General features: G+C 46.4%; 3 protein-coding genes across 12 annotated transcripts in view; 2 read left to right on the top strand and 1 right to left on the bottom strand.

Moving 5' to 3' along the window:
- srcap (Snf2-related CREBBP activator protein) overlaps nucleotides 1–6,545 on the top strand; it is a 32,678-nt gene extending 26,133 nt beyond the window's left edge. For all 5 annotated transcript variants that reach the window (XM_076760862.1, XM_076760866.1, XM_076760864.1 and 2 more), the window contains one exon: nucleotides 196–6,545. In XM_076760862.1, the coding sequence (XP_076616977.1) occupies nucleotides 196–5,001 (4,806 nt within the window). In that variant the 3' untranslated portion in view covers nucleotides 5,002–6,545. The remainder of the gene's footprint in view (nucleotides 1–195) is intronic.
- A 194-nt stretch (nucleotides 6,546–6,739) lies between these two features.
- On the bottom strand, nucleotides 6,740–12,683 carry stx4 (syntaxin 4). The gene is made up of 10 exons (XM_076760867.1): nucleotides 12,476–12,683; nucleotides 12,043–12,147; nucleotides 11,549–11,648; nucleotides 11,286–11,360; nucleotides 11,130–11,200; nucleotides 10,682–10,790; nucleotides 9,557–9,630; nucleotides 8,366–8,503; nucleotides 8,174–8,284; nucleotides 6,740–8,072 (listed from the first exon to the last, which is right to left on the bottom strand). Exons 1-10 carry the CDS (start codon nucleotides 12,503–12,505, stop codon nucleotides 7,992–7,994), a joined length of 894 nt encoding a protein of 297 aa, XP_076616982.1. The 5' UTR covers nucleotides 12,506–12,683; the 3' UTR covers nucleotides 6,740–7,991.
- Nucleotides 12,684–14,943: 2,260 nt separating this feature from the next.
- LOC143338796 (rho GTPase-activating protein 44-like) overlaps nucleotides 14,944–17,504 on the top strand; it is a 69,886-nt gene continuing 67,325 nt past the window's right edge. For all 6 annotated transcript variants that reach the window (XM_076759482.1, XM_076759481.1, XM_076759483.1 and 3 more), the window contains exon 1: nucleotides 14,944–15,234. In XM_076759482.1, the coding sequence (XP_076615597.1) occupies nucleotides 15,182–15,234 (53 nt within the window). In that variant the 5' untranslated portion in view covers nucleotides 14,944–15,181. The remainder of the gene's footprint in view (nucleotides 15,235–17,504) is intronic.

Below are 17,504 nucleotides of genomic sequence, written 5' to 3'. Positions count from 1 at the left end.
TAACTGACTCAACTGATTTAATCATTTCAGCGCCACTAAATGCTAATCTGGTGAAACTCTTCATTTTGGTTTTGACTGCACTACTTTTACTTTGTATTATATTGTAAAACATCCAGTTGTGTAGTCCTACAGAACCAAAAACATTACTTTTGTTTCTGCAAAAGAGTAAAATCTGTTCTGCTTGTGTCTGTTTAGGAGCAAGTGGAGGCTGCCAGGAAGGGCCTGGACCAGGCCAAGGAGGAGGGCCTAAAGCTTCATGCTTCATCTGATGACGACGATGATGACTTTTTGTCACCGCCAGCCTCTGTCGAGCCTGCTCAGCCAGCCCCAGCCCGGCGTGGCCGCAAACCCAAGGACAAGGACAAGATGGTCACCTCTACAAGGACTAGCGGTCGGCTACGTGGGGCATCGCCCGAAACTGAGTCTGAGCCTACGACCCAGAGAGAAGTGCCTGAAAGACTCCGCTTAGGTCTGAGAGGACGAGGAGCTGCCAAAGACACTGGTAGTGTGTCTACCACCCCGTCCCGCACAGACCATCACAAAGCCTCCTCATCAACCAGGCTTCAAGATTCCTCCAAATCTTCAAAAGCCTCATCTCCTGCCAGAGATCACCAGGCCACCAAAGCCAGGACTTTACCAAACCGCTCCCATCCCAGTCCAGTGCCTTCCCCTCCTACAACCTCTCCTCCTGGAGCTAAACAGTGTGTTGGGGAGACTGACAGCAAAATCTCCAAAGCATGCCGAGAGGAGAAAGAAGGGGAGAACGAGAGGAGGGTCTCCGAGTCATCGCTAGAGTCCAGCTGTCCGCCGGACCATCAGGCAAAAGATGATGACAGCAGAGACCATGGTGCCATGTCTCCCCCATCCACCAGCTCCAGATCGCCTCGCAAGCGTCAGTCAGCAGATGGTGAAGTCCTGCGGGGCCTGGTTGAAGACTCCCCGTCAGCCAAAGTCCTGCGGAAGCTACCGGGGAGGCTGGTCACGGTGGTTGAAGAGAAGGAACCGAGAAGGAGGCGGCGACGAGGAAGCGGCACTGGAGGTGGAGCTTCTTCAGAGGAGGCAGCCGTGGAGGAGAATACTGCTGGATTCATTGACGAACCAAACAAAGACAACACATCACCGAGCCCTGACAGCAAAACTAAAGGGACCATGACCAAATCTCCTCAGGACCAAGACTATACTCCGAGTCCGTCTTTGCACCCGCAGCCTGTCAGAAGTTATCCTCCATATTCCCCACCCCATCTTTCTCCTGACATGCCTGTGCTGAGAAATCTTCCTGTACGGCGCAGGTTGGAAACTGAATCTCGCATGGCCGCTCAGCTGGGAGAGCAACAGCTGCATCTGGGTAGAGGAAGAGGAGGGAACCAGTCCAGAAAAACGGACATACCACCAGGCAAAGACGCCACTTCAACCTCTACAGAGTCCAGCGTGAATTCTCTTGAGACACCTTTGAAAAGAAAGAGGGGCCGGCCCCCTAAGACTCCTCCTAGGTTACCTGAGCCTGACAACACAGTGACCCCTTCCCCACACCCCACCTTGCCAAATGAGGAAGGGAACCCCCCACTCTCCCCAAAACGTAAGAGGGGTCGTCCTCGCAAAGAGTCCATAGCCATACCAGAAACTGTTAGTGAAGGACAGAACTCTAGAACTGAGACTACTGGTGCACCTGGTATATCAAAAACTGATGCTAGCACAGAGCCAACAGTCCCATCGCCCCATAAGTCAGAGACCCCCACAACTGCTGTTATCACCACAAGTCAGACCACCCAGTCTGCCAAAGCTGAGGAAACAGACACCAAGACTGAGCTTCTAGCCCCAGTTTCGGTCCCTGCTCCAAATCCAGCTCAGGCCTCCACAACAACAACAGATCAACCCTCCACATCAGTTTCAGCTTCGGTCCAAGCAGCCACTGCACCTGCACCTCAGGTGACCCCACCCCATCCTATGGCTGCCCTCACATCAGCCCCAGCTACAGTCCAGAGCCTAGACACAGCATTGACCCAGGTTTCCTCTGCATCCTCCGTCACACTGACCACATCTGCCACTGTCACTGCTACCCCCACCACCACAACACCGCTGCCGCCTGCCAGCACTGTCACATCAACTCCTCCAGGTGTAAAACCAACACACACAGGAACACACAAAGCTCCCATAGAGCCAAAACCTTCAGTTTCTACAACTGTGAAAACACCAGGACCAGACTCTGCCAAAAGCACCACAGCTGCGACACCAGCTGCTACCACTCCATCCACTGTGTCATCACCTCCTGTGGCTGTCAAAGCAGTTCCAGCATCAGTCGCTGCCACAGCGGTCCCAGCAGCTCCAAATGTAACATCAAAAACAGTAAATGTTACACCAGCAGTCACCACCACAGTTAAACCAGTCCCAACTGAATCTACTACTGTAAAAGACTCACCGCAAGCTTCCGCTCTGTCCTCTTCAACATCTGCCCCAGCTGTGGCAACCTCTGCCTCACCCACTTTAACATCCCCCCCAGCCCCCCAGAAGGTTTCAGCTACAGCTACTAGCCCACTTACAGCTTCACCAAAACCAACCTCAACATCCTCCCCCATGACAGCAACAACTATAACAACAACATGTCCAAGCACAGTCACTGCAAGTCCAGCCATGTCTGACAGCACTTGTACAGCACCACCAGCACCAGCAGTCTCCTCATCTGCTGCAAATACAGTTCCATCTTCTCCAGCCCAAGGAAGGACTGATGTGAAAACTACCAAAGTTCCCACCACCCCAGTCTCAACCTCACCAACAGTTCAAGAGGCTGCACAGGCAACAACTACTTCAGTGGCTGGCACCTCCTCAGCAAAACCTCCTGCAGCACCTGTCACAACTTGCACTCCTTCCTCCACTGCAACATCCACCAGTTTAACTCCCACAACCAAGGCAAAGACAGTTTCAGTAACGACATCACCTCCAGTCCTAGTGACAACCACTGTTGCAGCAGCCCCTTCCAAAGAACAAACTTCAACTACCCCTTCCTCAGCTGTACAAAATACTGTCAACATCCCACCCCCAGTAACTTCTACAGGTGCTACGTCAGCTCCATTACCAACTGTCACCACAACTACATCATCCCCACAAAAGTCCACAACAGTTGCAATCGCAGATGTTGTCACAACTACGCAAGTATCCACTGCCAAAGCCACCCCTGTGTCAACAGCAATCACAGCCACAACAACACAGACAGTTCCTCCTGTGTCCACCACACAGACCTCTGTAGTTGTTTCCATGCAAGTACAAAGCTCTGAATCCACAGATGTTTCCCCAGAAGTGTCCGCATCAGCCCAGACAGAGACTCTGGCCCAGATCTCCGCATGTGCTCCTTGTAGTGCTTTCTCTGAGAAGGAATCTGTAGAACCAACACAGAAAGCATCTAAAAGTGACGCCGACAGGGTGACAGAAATGGAGGTAGAGGCCGTGGAGGCTGAAGAAAAGACTCTCATGGAGGATGATGACAAAAAGCAAGACATTTGTAAGCCTCAGTCTAAGAAGAGAAGGGTGGAGAGTTCCTCTGAGACCAAAGACTTTGAGTCAGGAAGGGAGGGAACAGGTGGAGAAACACAGTCCTCAATTGCACCTCAGAAAGAAGAAGCTAAACAAGAGCCAGTGGAGCAAACTGCTGAAGATCAGAAAACTCCAATCCAGAAAAGGCCTCTTAGTCGCCAGAGTAGCCAGGAGTCCACTTGTTCTTCTTCACCATCGTCTGGATGTTCTACATCAACCCTCACTCGTCACGCTCACCACAAGAGGACGTACGAAAACAGACATCCTACAAAGAAGAGGCGAATGGACGTCACCTCAGAGGCAGGGAAGGAAGAGAAACAGGAAGAGGGTGGAGAGAAGACAGAGGAAGGCAGCGCTTGCTCTCGGAGAAGGCGTTCCAGGTCCCCCTCTTCCTCCTCAGACTCTGATAACAGCGAGAGCAGGAGGGAGCACCGGCTGACTCGCTCAGCCAAGCACAGGCTCCAAGATCAGGAGAGGGAGAAAGGCAGCAGCCGGCAAGTAAAGAAACGTGCACACAGCTCTGACAGAAATGCATCAAACAACGCCAACACATCCACAGGTGGAGAGTCTGGCAGCGATACATCTTCTGTGAGGATCACCAGGAAGTCTGCAGGATCTCAGCCTTCACAAGACAGTAAAGCTCAGACCAACAGCATGCCCTCATTGCCCCCTGAGCCCGAGGTTCTGGGTAAGAGATGCTCAGCACTCAACGCAGCAGCCAAGCTCCTAGCAATGAAAGGCAGGGTGGATACCCCAGGCCACACCACTCGCAAAGACTTGGGGGCTAAGGCCTCCCCTTCCTCCTCTTCTGACAAGAACCAAAAGCCGAAAAGCAAAAGCGTACCAGCCTCCCCTCAGAGTAACTCTGTTAATCTTACTAATAATAAAAGCAGTAGCAGCAAACCCTCAACACCCAATCAGACAAGCCGCTCTGCTTCCCGCTCCACCAGACAGTGCCCCGGTTCTCTGGTTCCACCCCTGGAAGGGGAGTACAAGAGGTTTAAAGCAGAGGAAAAGGAGAGGGGGAGTAGGAAGTCGTCAGGGGGAAAGGAAGGCGAGACGGAGGCGCAGTCTTCGTCCCACGGCCACAGTGCCTGCAGCAGCATGAGCAGCGATGGTGAGGGCGATGGGGGTGGACGCAGCAGCAGAAGCCGCAGCAGCAGCAACAGCAGCCAGCGTACCCACAGCATCAGCTCTCAAAACACAGAGCACAGGGAGTCCCGTGCCGCCTCCTCCGGCAGCGAGCGTAGCTCGGAGAGGCCGAAGAGGAGAGACAAGCAGGGCCAGCAAAGGGAGAGTCGGCAGGACAGCAGGAGGTCCCAGAAGCTCTCGCAGGAGGTGACCAGCAGTTCAGGAACAGAGGCGACACCGGACAGGGTGCTGCGCAGCGTCGCAGCCCTCGCAGCGGTGCAGGCCCGGTCGCCGGCCGCAAGCACCCGCTCGTCTTCTGGTCAGATTCGTCACAACAAGACATGATCGGAGTGCCAAAGGGAAAAAATGGAAGCGAGAGTGTTGTTATGAGCGCATGTCATGACCTCCAAGGTTGCTGCTTTGTCTGCACTCTGATGAAAGCAAGGGAACTGAGTGCTGCACAAGCCAGGGACCTCCCCTGCCTCTTGGGCCCTCTCCCTTTCCAATTGGAGCTGGTCCCCTCACCAGCTCAGCCATTGTCAGCTGGGGGAAGGCTCAGGGATGCCGGACTGAGAGTAAAAAACTGTGGCGCCATTGTTGAGCGTCCGTTAACGGACAAAGAGACGGTGCAGTGGACAAGTTCACCGCTGAGACTTGAGGGGGACAGAGTTGATAAGAGGTGATAAAGGAAAGATGTTAGCTCACATTATGTACTGTAATCATTAAAGACTGGAACACTCAGATCTTATGTGTTAAGATGGGATTATACAGCACCCTCTTATTAGGGTTATAAATGAAAAGTCATTTGTGTGACATTAAAACCTTTTGAGTGACCAGTTGTATTGTAAGTTGGAGGTTTTAGAAAGTTTGCTTTGAAAATTTCGTCAGCTGTCCTGACTATTGTTTCTTTGTAGTCAGTTGATAAGTTATGCATATTTTATTATTTCTTCCAGGGTGTCGGGAAGAGAACTGATCTGTCAATGTGATCTTTGCTGCACTATGCTGGAGCTTGTCTTTGCTTGGGCCCCTTTTATTCATGTCCGTTTCTGTTCATTGGATTCATTTTTAAATCCAGCCTCGCGTTTCTTTCTCATTTGCACATCTGATAACGTGGCCCTCGGCTTTTGAGTACATCGTGGTGTAGTAATTTAACTTCAGTCGATTAATTGGTCCTTGGTACCTCACCATGTATCTCTACAGTTGGAAAACATATTAATTGAATTTGCAAATTGTCTTGAAGACGTTACCTCTTTTGCTTCTCGCCACAGACCTGCAGCAGAACAAACCCCAGTTTCTTTTTCCTAATCTTCCCAAAGGCAGTTATTGTTACTGTCCACTTTGTCGTGTATTTATATCGAACGGGCGAGTAAATGTTGAAATTAAGAGTGCCTCTTTGGCCAAATGGGTTTGAACCTCAGATTGCCTTGTGAAGCACCTGAAGCAGGGGTGTTGAGCTTCTTTGTTATTTAAAGAAATCCAAACAAAACAGAAAAAACATACAACCCCCCCCCCCCCCAATAAAACATCAAGAAAAGCACCCTGCGCATCAGAGCAACCAAATTCATGTTTATTTTTCACCTGAATTTTTGCCACAATCGCTTCATTGCTCTTCGTTCATTTAAAGAAAAAAATACTTGGACAAAATATGTGAATAAAATTACTGGTACAGTTCCAGATGACTGTAAATTGTCGATTTACTTTTGGACTTGTCGAAGCTACTTTGAGCAATGGTGATTTTTGGGGGGTGGGGGGGTGGGTAGTTTATGGTGATGGTCTTATTTTTGATTTGTCTCTCTTCATTTGTTGCATTCCTTTGATCCCTTGTAATTCCACATTGTTTTACTTGAAAAATTAAGACAATTACAGTTGAATAAAAAGACCAAAAATTATTAGTTGCCATTTCTCATTGTGTTGAAGTTTGTTAAATTTTGGGCGAATCGCAGGTTCGTGTTGTGTTTTATCATCATCACTTCGATTGGTGAAGCTTAACGAGGTGTGAAAATGGGATAGAGCTGATTCTGATTTTAACGAGCAAACTGAACAAAAAGGTCCTTCAATGAATGATCAAAGACAAACAACAATAGAACATGGCAGTATTTTATTTTAAAAACAAATTTATATTAAAATTAAGCTGTAATATTACACAGTAGCAGAGTCCTGCTCGGCCCTGGTTCCAAAGCGGAGCCGAGCAGGACTCGAAACCTTGAACATAAGAAGTTTTGGTTCATTTTTCTTTCCAGATTTGTCATATTGTGGCGCACAGCAGGTACTGTTTGTCTCTAAGTGGGTTTTCTGGTTAGTTAACGCCTCGCTGCTCCGGGACTAAACTAGCAAGACGAATGAGGACTTTGCACAATGTGACAAACAGGTGAAGAAAAATAAGATCTGATGAGAGCACACGTGTCCGGCGAAGCCACGAGGACACGCAGCCGAGAAACACTGGTGACAATTCAGACATTAAACAATAAAAAGTCCATCCCTTTTTGACGTTAGATGTTCAAAGGACATAAAGGAGAAGGCACCGTTTGAAGAGGAAAAACTGATTTCTTTGTGTTGCAGAACTTTCCTCGTAGCAGCTTAAACAACACTTGAAATCATAAATACAAACTGGTCGGACAAATAAAGGCGGGCATCGGGCCTTTTGCTGCGGTGCTGAGACACCGTCCTAAAATAAGAAGGGGGGGGGGGGGCTGCTTCACAAAAAAAAAACAAAAAAACATCTGTATTTACAGTTGTTGCATGCCGGCATTTTGAAACAACTTTCAAGTTTTAAAAATCATCCGCACGAAGAATCACCAGCAGTGTCAGTTATGTACAATTATATTAGTCTATTTAACTGTATATGCCTAAAAGAAAGCCCCGCTCTGCCACAGCAACAAGACTCGACGCACAGCTTCCTGAGTACAGTGTGATCAGCGCCAGTGTGGGTTTCGATGCTGCATTGTGCTTTTGCTCAAGGCCACTTGTTTCCTCTTTTTCGTGTCGCAGGGGAAGGAGCGCTGACGTAACGGCTCGCGAACGATCCTGGTCTCTGTGCTGCGGACCAGAGTCTGGCTGGGGGGGTTCCACAGAGCGGCAGCGTGACCTCTGGAGGGGAGGTGGGGTTAAGACGACAGAGAGCACATCTCTTCTTTAAAACAAAAGGCCCGTCTGGACGACTTGAAGGAAGGTGAATCTGAAAGGTGTGTGGGGGAAATGAGCAGAGGGATGATAACTGACTAAATCCACTGACTCCGTTCACCCCAGCATCCTGTGGGCTGAAACTATTTACATGAAAGGGGATTTCTGAACCCAGAATGTGCTTCTGCCAAACTAATTCACAGCCAGCTCGGGTGTTAGGTGCCGAAGGTGGTGACCAATGAGATGACTAGGATGAGGATGAGGATGGCCAAACAGACGGCGATCCAAATCTTTTTCTGCGTTAAAAGAGACAAAAAGGAGAGGAAAAACAATCAGGAGGGAACTTAAAGTCTCATTTCACAGAGTCTTTAAGATCTGGAGTGAAAGCACGTCGTACCTTTCGGGCTTTCTGCTGATACGTTACAGCTTTCTCCGTGTTCTCCTTCGCTCTCTCCACGTAGTCGGTGGACTGTTTGATGTTGTTTTCAATCTGGTTGACCATCTCCCCCTGCAGGACGCGAAAACTTCAAAATCAGCCTCGTCAAAAAACCCAAAGCAGCCCGAGAGGCTTCACCGGCGCGGGCTTTACCTGAGCCTCCACCTCCATGGCGAGGTACTGGAACATGTCGTGCAGGTCTCTGATGCTCCTCTCCAGCTTCAGGATCTCATCGTGCCGGGACTCGATCTCATTCAGAGCCTGCTTCGTAGCTTTAGCATCGATCAGGATCTGTGCGACAGTGCAGACGCGTATTAGCAGCATTATGACGGTCACGAGGTTTCAGGGTTTCAGCTAAAATCAGTGGTGGAAGAAGTAAAAGCACCAAATCAACCATGTACAAATACTCTGTTACAAGTACAAAAATAATATCAGCAGTTTAAGTGTCAAAGGTAAAGTACTTCTTCTGCAGTGTAAACAGCATCTGACTGCTCGATATGGAAGCTCTAAGAGGCAAATGAGGAAAAAAACATGCTGCTGATTCTTTTGACTGTTTTCTGTTTCTGACTTCAGGTGAAAAAATTCATCACTGACTTCGTATTTTCAGACGTAGCTACTTTAATGTTTGCACTTTTCAGTCGTAGTTTGGGTTGAAATGGACCCTTTCATGATGTTTAGCAGGCGTCAGAGGGGCTTTCTTCTCCCATGTGTGGTGCACTTCTGCCTCTTGTGGCCAAAATGAGTATTACAACAACAAACAAAAGGTTTTTTTCCCATTGTTGTTATTTTTTTTTTCATGTTTATAGATGAAAAAAAAAAAAGTAACTTAAAAAATGATCCTGGCATTTATTTTCTCAGCTTAAACAGACAAAGGCAAAAAACATTTTTCACCTGTTCTTCAGCCAGAAACACAAGAGAAAACAATTCAGATCAAATTCAGAAAGTGGATCACCGTATTGTTTCTCACCTGCCTCTCAGGGCTTCCGTAGCTTCAGGTGGAACTAGTTTTAACTACAGTCAGTAGTTTGTCTATGGCAGCACGACTCTTGACGCTGTGAGCTACTGAACCTCTACAGACTTCTCTAAAGGCTGCACAGGATTTTCTGTTGCATGCTTACCAGATCTGTCATCCAGCCTGAGCGATAAGAGAAGCTACAACAGAGCAAATCTGTCAGCGTTTATACAGCAAACGTGAAGTCACTGCTGCTGCTACTACATCTACTGCCACCAGGTGGCGGTGGATGGAGCTCGCCTGCACTGTCGGTGTGTTTGGCTGCAGCAGGTGTTGTTGTGGTTTCATGCATCCAGTCACGGGTCGACGCCCTCCTTTCATCATGTACTCACATTTTGGGTGAAAACATCCGTCTGCCCGCTCTCCAGCATCGAATCCAGCTCTTCATCCGTCACGTTGGTCCCAGCTAAAGCGAGAAGATTGTTACGTCAGTGTTTCGGATGCAGGTCGTTCATCAAAACATCAAAAACAGTGAGAAGCGTCCGTCACAATGTTGATTCACCTGATTCTGAATTCACTGTAATGAAACATCTGAGCTGACTTAAACCATTGATCAACGATCAAAACAGCTGCCAATTAATCTCCTTTTATTCGACCAATCGTTGCAGCTCTACGACCATGTGACCTCATTTGAATCAAGTCACAGATGCTTTGAAGGTTTGTGTGAAGTTGCACTCCTGTGCTGCAGGTATTCACTCCGCTTCCTGTTCACGTCTGTGGAGCTCGCACAGCGTAGAGCTTCAACCACACGTTTCCTGTTTCTGTACGATCTGCAGCTGCTCAGCCAATAGGAACACTGCAGCACTTTGGAAATAGACAGTTAGCACTCTGCGGTGCTTGTGAACCATTTCAAACCAAAACTGGACTCCCAGCCGCTGACCTACAGTTGAACTCAAGCTCGTGTACGTAAGAATTTTAAGGTTAACTACGACTCCCATGGTGCATTTCCACAAAAATCTAAAGATGGTAAAAACGTAAAAACACACCCTTCAGCTTTCAAATCTGCGTTGATTCTGGATGAATTCAGCAAATAACAAAGTGTTTCAAATTCACCGGCTTCTGTGAGCGAGGCTCATGGGTACTGTAGTATTTTGAGCCAAAATGGCCAAAGCAAAGGTGAAAAAATTCAAACTCGTGGCCAAAACTTAAACTTATACTGTTGTTAAAAAAGCCGGTCCTAATCTAAACTCCACTGTATGTGTGTTTTCAGCCATTTAGAAATCATTCTATAGTGCTTAGAAGTGACGAATAGGAGAGATTGAATGTGTGTTGAGTAGAAAGTGAGACAGAGAAAGGAGAAGACATGTGACAGATGTCATGAGACAACCCGTGATGAGTCAAGCTCCCGTCCAGCAGGCTGAGACAGCAGCGAGGGGGGAAGTGATCAGCACAGCCGCGATCTCCCTGAACAGGAGACCACAAATCCCCAAACCCGCCGCCGCCCGTCACACACTCACTGATTTTGAGCTGCCTCTGTATCCGCTCCACGTTGCGGTCTCTGTACTGGGCCTGGATGGTGTTGCAGTGACCCATCAGCTCCACGAACTCCTTGGACAAGACGCCGTGCTGGAGAGGAGACGCTGTGGTCACTTTACTGCAGTTTCACTTTATGGCAGCTGAACGTTCAAAGCTTGGACTGAATCCAAAGATAAACTTGTGGGTGAAAACTGAAACGGTCGTTTTCAGACTGAGCAGCCACATATTGTGAAAGCAGCTTTTGTTTTTTCATTTCTTTCAGAACGATTCAGTTTCAGTTTACATAAATAGAGTGACCTCTTACACTGATCGTCAGCAGAGTAAACAGCTGCAGAGATTTGTTTGAGATTCACAGAGGGTCTGATGAGATGCATCTGTGGAAACATCCCTACGATTTAAGGCTATAAAAGCAAAAGTTAAAGTGTCCACCTGGGTCCGCTGCATCCGAACGTTGATGGATACATATTTTCCATCCTCGTCTCCCTTCTTTGATTCGATACCTGCGGAAAAAGAGAACGGACGAGTGTAAACGAAACTAACTCAGTGAATGAACGGCGTCTTCACTTGTCGTCCGTTAATACTCACTCTTCAGTTTTCTTTGGATCTGACCAGCCAGCGTTTTGATCTCCTCTCGAAGAGTCTGCAGCTCTTTCTTCATACCTGAACCAAGAGGAAAGCAACACATTCAGCACACGGAAAGGAATCAGGAGAAGAAAATGACGCATTTGGAAAGATAAGACAACATTCGCGTATTATTGTTCACTTTAAAGATTTAAATCAGTTAAACGTTTCCGTTGACTCTGTCCTCTTCCTGTCAGCCATGTTTGGCACTCTGTGAGCACACTTACTCTCCTCAGGCAGCGCCACGCCCAGCACAGTTTTCTGCTTGTTCTCAAGTTCAGACACCATCCGTTTGAGATTGTGGAGCCCCTCGTGGATTTCATGCACCTAAAAATGGGGAACACGTAGTTTTGAAGTTGATTTTTTTTTTTTTTAATTTCCATCATAATTTCCTAAAAAATTGCTTGTTTTGACATAGAAAGAATACAAATCCCAGAGATATTCAACTAACAATCACAGAGGATGAAGAGAACAAGCAAATTCATGAAATCTGAGACATTTCATGGACTTTCAGAGCAATGACACTGGGTTTTTAATCATGGCAGCTCAGTGCAAGGACGCTGGGATTAGCAGAGACTGAGGTGTTGACAAAACAAAAGTAAGAAAGCAGCAACGCGTCAGACGAGACTGAGTCCATTTCTTCTGGACATTAACCCTTCTCTCAGTTTAACACATAAACAAACACGATGCTTCACTCTTTCCTAAAAGTAAGTGGCTCCACCTTTTTAAAGAAGGCTTCATTGTCCTTCTCCTCTTTGGCTGAAGAGGATCCAGGTTTGATCATCAGCGCTTTGCCCTCCTCATCCTCATCTGAAGCTTCGGCATTCTGCAGTCAGGTTTGACAAAGACAAACACACAGAAAGTCAGGGAGTGTTTTCTGTCCATCTTCGGCTCCAGCAGCCGTGCCCTGTCCCGGCCTGACATATCCTGTGAGGAGAAAGGGCTGAAACGGAAGTCGGAGATAAATGTCCCAAAAGTTAACATTCAGACACTCAAACCGTAAAACGTCGCTATTTTAATCACGCTGGCTGGTTTCCCTTCTTAGCAAACGTTGTCACAGTGAAGTTAACGGCCGTTTGCCGTTGGATGGAACTTGACAAAGTTAGCAAGCTAGCGCGGAGCAGCTAACGTTAGCCGCTAACTTTTCCACTCACATTTCCTAGTTCCTTCGTTCGGTCCCGCATTTTTCAGCCGGCCAGGTGTCGGGAACGCAGCGACTCTGGGTCGAAGTAGGTGAAGTCGTTCCCGAGTAGAGAAACTAACCGTGAAAGCGGTAAACTTTCCTCTAATGTCATTCAACAAGTAAACTTCAACAGCAACACTTCTTCTTCTGGTGATATTCAAAACATTGGCCGTTGACTCGTCTGCGCCTCCTGTGACTGCGGGATGTAACTGCAGGGTAGGTGCGTAATTTCCGTGGTGGGAAGAAGAAGAAGAAGAATCAGGGGGGAGACATTCCCCTTTATTGTCAAACACACATGCACACAGCACACGGAGGTGAAATTTGTCTTCCGCCTTTGACCCATCCTGGTCGTCCTTCCTCCGCGGCAGACCAGGAGCGGTGGGCAGCCAGACCGGCGCCCGGGGACCCATCTTCTTCGTCACCATTGGTCAGGTGGTGATCTTCTCATTTCACATATTTAGATTTATTTATATGTTTATTAATTTATTTAGTAACATTCTCACTTTGGATTTTTTTTTTATTTAAGTGTCATACTTTTTTGTATAATGTACTTCATCTCATCACTGACTTTTTGCCCAACAGAAGAGCACAACAGCTCCTAATTACCAGTGCTCACATGCACTTTGACTCTGATATTGTTGAGTCTTGCATATACGCACAGTATGTCCTTAGAGACATCTGTGGGGTTTCTTTAGGGCAAAACACACTGATGATTCTTATCAAAACCAATATGTGACTACCCATTAATACGCTGCCACGTATATATATTGCTTGTATCTGTCCCACTTCAATGTTAAATTGCTTAATTGGCTCTAAAGTGAACCCATGTTTGTGTTCTCCATACAGCTCTTTTACCTGGTAAGATGAAACATTAAATAAACATACACTCAATGGCCAGATTATTAAGTACAATTCTGCAGTAAATTCCTCCTTCTTTAAGATTTTAGTGAAAAAAAATTCATTGATTCATATAATTTGTTAGTGTCAGCAACATTCAGTTTGTTGAAACTGGCCAATGAGTGTATACCATGACATTTTTCTGATGCTGGACAAACTGTTAATCAGTTAATTGATAATATGACGAGATGGAAATGTGTGTTTTTGGCTGGTTTAGTGAATTAAATGTCTGACAAATTAAGTTCTGCACAGGCAGGTTTAACTAGGTGTACCTAATAAACTGATGAACAATGACTGTATTATGATGCTGTGTGTGGGTGTAGACGGTGTCATCGCTCCTGCTCCTGCAGATCAAACACAACTGAATGTCATTTTTGGACTCTAACCACAAGATGGCGCTGTTTGCCTGCACAAACCTGCACCAAAGCAGAAACACACCCAGTCAAGCTGTAGTTTACGTTTTCTGACATTCAGGTGGAGCTTAACTGTTCTTTGAAAATCTGTCATCAAGACTGAACTTGACAATGAAAATTCACCTGGATGGACAATAAAGCCTGCGTGGAAAATTAATGTCCTTATGAATATTCAGCTCTGACATTTCCTCTTTGCAGGCTGAAAACAGACTGTGTGTCAGGCTGAGCGTCTGACATTTCTAACGCATCTCCAGCACGTCAGATAATAAAGCTGCAGCAAACAATCAATAATCCAGATGTGACTTGATGATGCAGCCAGTTGATGCTGTCGACGTTTAGCATCAACAGTTTAAAAGCAGTAAGAGCCAGCCAGAAAACAATCTTTCATACTTTAAATGCCCTCAATTTCTCTAAGAACTGTTGTCAATGTACAATAATGTGCCTTTAAAAAATAATGGTTAGTATTATGGGTTATCTTTTGTGCAAATCTTACAGGTTATTATCTCCGAATGGTGACCATTACTTTACTTGTCACCACCGTTAATAATGATTGCTGAGCTCTGTATTTGTTTTATCACTTTTTTTGCATTCATGGCAAATCTGAAGACAATGAATCTCTTAAGCCAGTGGTTTCCAGCCTTTTTCACTGCACTTAAAGTATCAAAGGTAAAAGCATTCACAGTGCAAAATGGCTCATTTCAGTGTCTTATGGATATATACATATCTATTATATTTCATTAGATAGTTTTTATTTTAGTTTTGTTTACAAATTAACATCACATTACATCATATTTATCATGTTAATCGTGTGTTTTGTATGTAAAATTAAAGCAACTGGAGTAGTTAAATAGACCTAAATGTGTTCGAGTAGAAGTATTAAGTAGCATAAATTGGACATACTTAAGTACAAGTACCTCAGAATTGTACTTAAGTGGGCTTACAATATTTGAGTAAATGTACTTGCTTATTTTCCTCCGCTTGAATCAGTAGAAACACAGTTGGAGGAACTTTAACTATGAAAACTTCAGTGAGTTAAGAGCTGAAACCGCCCGCCGAGGCTTTGCGCAGGCCGGAGTAAACCACATTTCCCATAATGCACCGGCGGGGAGCGGCGCGTCACCAGCGAGCTGTCAGTGTTGGGGGAGAGAGGACTCGGTCCAGCATCTCTGGAGCAGCGGAGCGGAGCGGATGACAGAGAGTCCTCATCAGCAAAATGAGGCGGATTTAGCTCAATGTTTCCCCAAACTGGATGTTTAAAGACTGAACCTCCTCGCCTGCCGTAGATCAGCGCGGAGATCTGACTTTATTCCATCAATGAGATATGTGGAGTGGCTCTACCGCCCGGTGGTAACGCAGAAAAACACAAGATGAAGAAGCAGTTCAACCGAATGAGACAGCTCGCCAACCAAACAGTGGGCAGGTAAGAGCTGCAATTACGAAAAGACGCGTTTATGGTCGACACGGGGCTGGATGCGTGCTGCGTTCAGGGGCTCTGACTCAAACAGCCGAAGCCTGTGTGTCGGCTGCCAGCTTACAGTATCCCGTCACTCAGTCGATGGGCTTTGGCTGCTCAGCTGGTTTGATTTGCACAAAGCATTAACTGTCAGCTGTAGGTCACAGTTGGCGGCGTGAACGTTGTGTGATTGATTGAGCCCAGCAGGGAGGAGCGTGTCCGCGCACAGACGAGCAGGGAGCGGACACGGTACCCCGGGAGCAGGGCTGCTGCCCGCTGACCGATGAAAGCGAAGGGTGGCCCCCGGGCACCCTGCAGGGGGAGAGCCGGGAAACAGATCACCTAGAGCCGTGCATGTCTGCACTAATATCCAGTAAACATGTTTGTTTTCCCCTCTTTCAATCAGGGAAATGTGCCCTCAGTGATAGACACAGATCGCTCCAAATGTGATGGTTAGAGGGGGTGAAATGTTCAAACATGGCATCCCATTCATTCCAAGGCAGAGCAATGGAAGTTTAATTTTATGACACAGCTGAGTAAAGAAGGATGCTGAGAAGATTGGTATCACTCTCTAGTCTGTATGAATATTATGGAGCCAGACCCAGGAGACAGTTAGCGTAGCTTAGCATAAAGACTTGAAGCAGAGGGAAACAGGTAGCCGGGCTGTGTTTTCGATGAAAATGCGTTAAATGAACATGATGTAACGTGTTGATTCGTGAGCGTTACAGGTTCTGACAGGGAGATTTTTCTCCCATATGAACGGAGCTTGGCTAGCTGTTTACCCTCATTTTCAGACGTGATGCTAAGCTAAGCTAACTGTCTCCTGACTTCATATTTAACGTACATACACGAGAGTGGAATCACTCCTATCATCCAACGGTCAACAAGGAAGTGAATGAGAATATTTGCCAAAATATTGAACAATTTCTTTGAGATAAAAGTATTCAGACTTAATTACTGATTTCACGTGACTCTTAGCTAGTTTTACGCTAACTGTGAGTCCATGATGACACCAAGATTTCTGATGTTTGCATTTCGCTGACAGAAAAGCCGGCACATTGAAGTATTTTGTTCAGTGTACTTGCAGAGAAAGTTAATGGGACATCTGTTCAAGTATTCTATTATTTTACATGATTAGATTTAATGGAAACATGTAAGTTGATTAAAAGAGGCCCAAGGATTGAGCCTGGGGGAACTCCAATAAAGGATAATAATCACAATAAAAACTGGTCACTCAAGTTTCTACATGTTCATTCACCTGCAGCCTCAATACACGAGCATTTTAGTGTTTTTCCTCTTGAGTGCTTGCATACTGTGAATAATGTGTTAGCGATGTAGCTCCTGATTACTGTTAAATAAGTTTCACCCACTGTTTGAGATTGGGACAATTCAGGGAGTTTTACAGATGTTTCTTTGGTACGAATGTTTATTGCACGAGTGTGACGAGCAGTTCTGGTGACTTTGGACAGTTGGATGACTTTTGTTGAAGGGGAGGAGGGTCCTCAACCTGTAACTACGCCCCTGGGGATGTAAGCTGTACCTGATGAGTGTGGTGAAGTCAGTAATAACCCAGGAAATGACGGGTTGAATGCTCACAGACAGGCTAACTTTTGCTTTTTGGTGTCAAGCTTCAGAAAACCTTTTTCAGCGCCTCGCATACTGTCACATACAAACACGGTGACAATTCACGGTTGATGAGTGCAGACGTGATTAATCCTCGTAAATCCTGACCGTGCGACGCTGCATCAGATAGTATGCAAATGTAAGAGCACTTGAGATGAATGTGCTGAAGTTTATGGGATTTCTTTGTTATCAGTGCGTCTGTTTTTCCTGCGAGGCTTGATGCTACAGATAAATCTAGAGTTTGTTAATCTCTGTCAGGACCTGAGGCTCGCTAAACTAAACTCATGACTCATTTTGGCTCCCATAGTTTGAAAACAGGCCCTATATGCTTCTTTTATCATGAAGCCACTTGATCCATGCAGCTCCATGAGAGTATGGAGCAGTTTTCTGTCACGAAGTCACTTGAATCGTCCTTGAACCCTCAGGCCAGACTGGACGGTGCAGGGAGGAATCGCAGATGAATTCCAGTGGATGTCGTGTTCATGCAGCTTTGTCCTCAATAGGTGTTGTTAAGTCTTTGTGTCCTCGCTTTCTATTTGTCAACCCCACCCTTAGCTCCTAACTGAAAGTCAATGTCAACACTGCGCCTTTGGCAGTTTGGATCAAGTGTTGTT

The sequence above is a fragment of the Chaetodon auriga genome, chromosome 20 (genome assembly GCF_051107435.1).
Source record: "Chaetodon auriga isolate fChaAug3 chromosome 20, fChaAug3.hap1, whole genome shotgun sequence".
Classification (NCBI taxonomy): Eukaryota; Metazoa; Chordata; class Actinopteri; order Chaetodontiformes; family Chaetodontidae; genus Chaetodon; species Chaetodon auriga.
Note: the sequence above shows the minus strand (reverse complement) of the source record. Positions and strands in the feature narration are given on the sequence as shown.

What these genes read in the sequence shown, in the direction of transcription:
- stx4 (XM_076760867.1), bottom strand. Translation starts at nt 12,505, where the DNA reads ATGCGGGACCGAACGAAGGAACTAGGAAAT. An exon ending in CGTGGCGCTGCCTGAGGAGA is followed by an intron (nt 11,361 to 11,548) that starts GTAAGTGTGCTC and finishes CTCTTGGTTCAG; the next exon opens with GTATGAAGAAAGAGCTGCAG. An exon ending in GATCCAAAGAAAACTGAAGA is followed by an intron (nt 11,201 to 11,285) that starts GTGAGTATTAAC and finishes CTTTTTCCGCAG; the next exon opens with GTATCGAATCAAAGAAGGGA.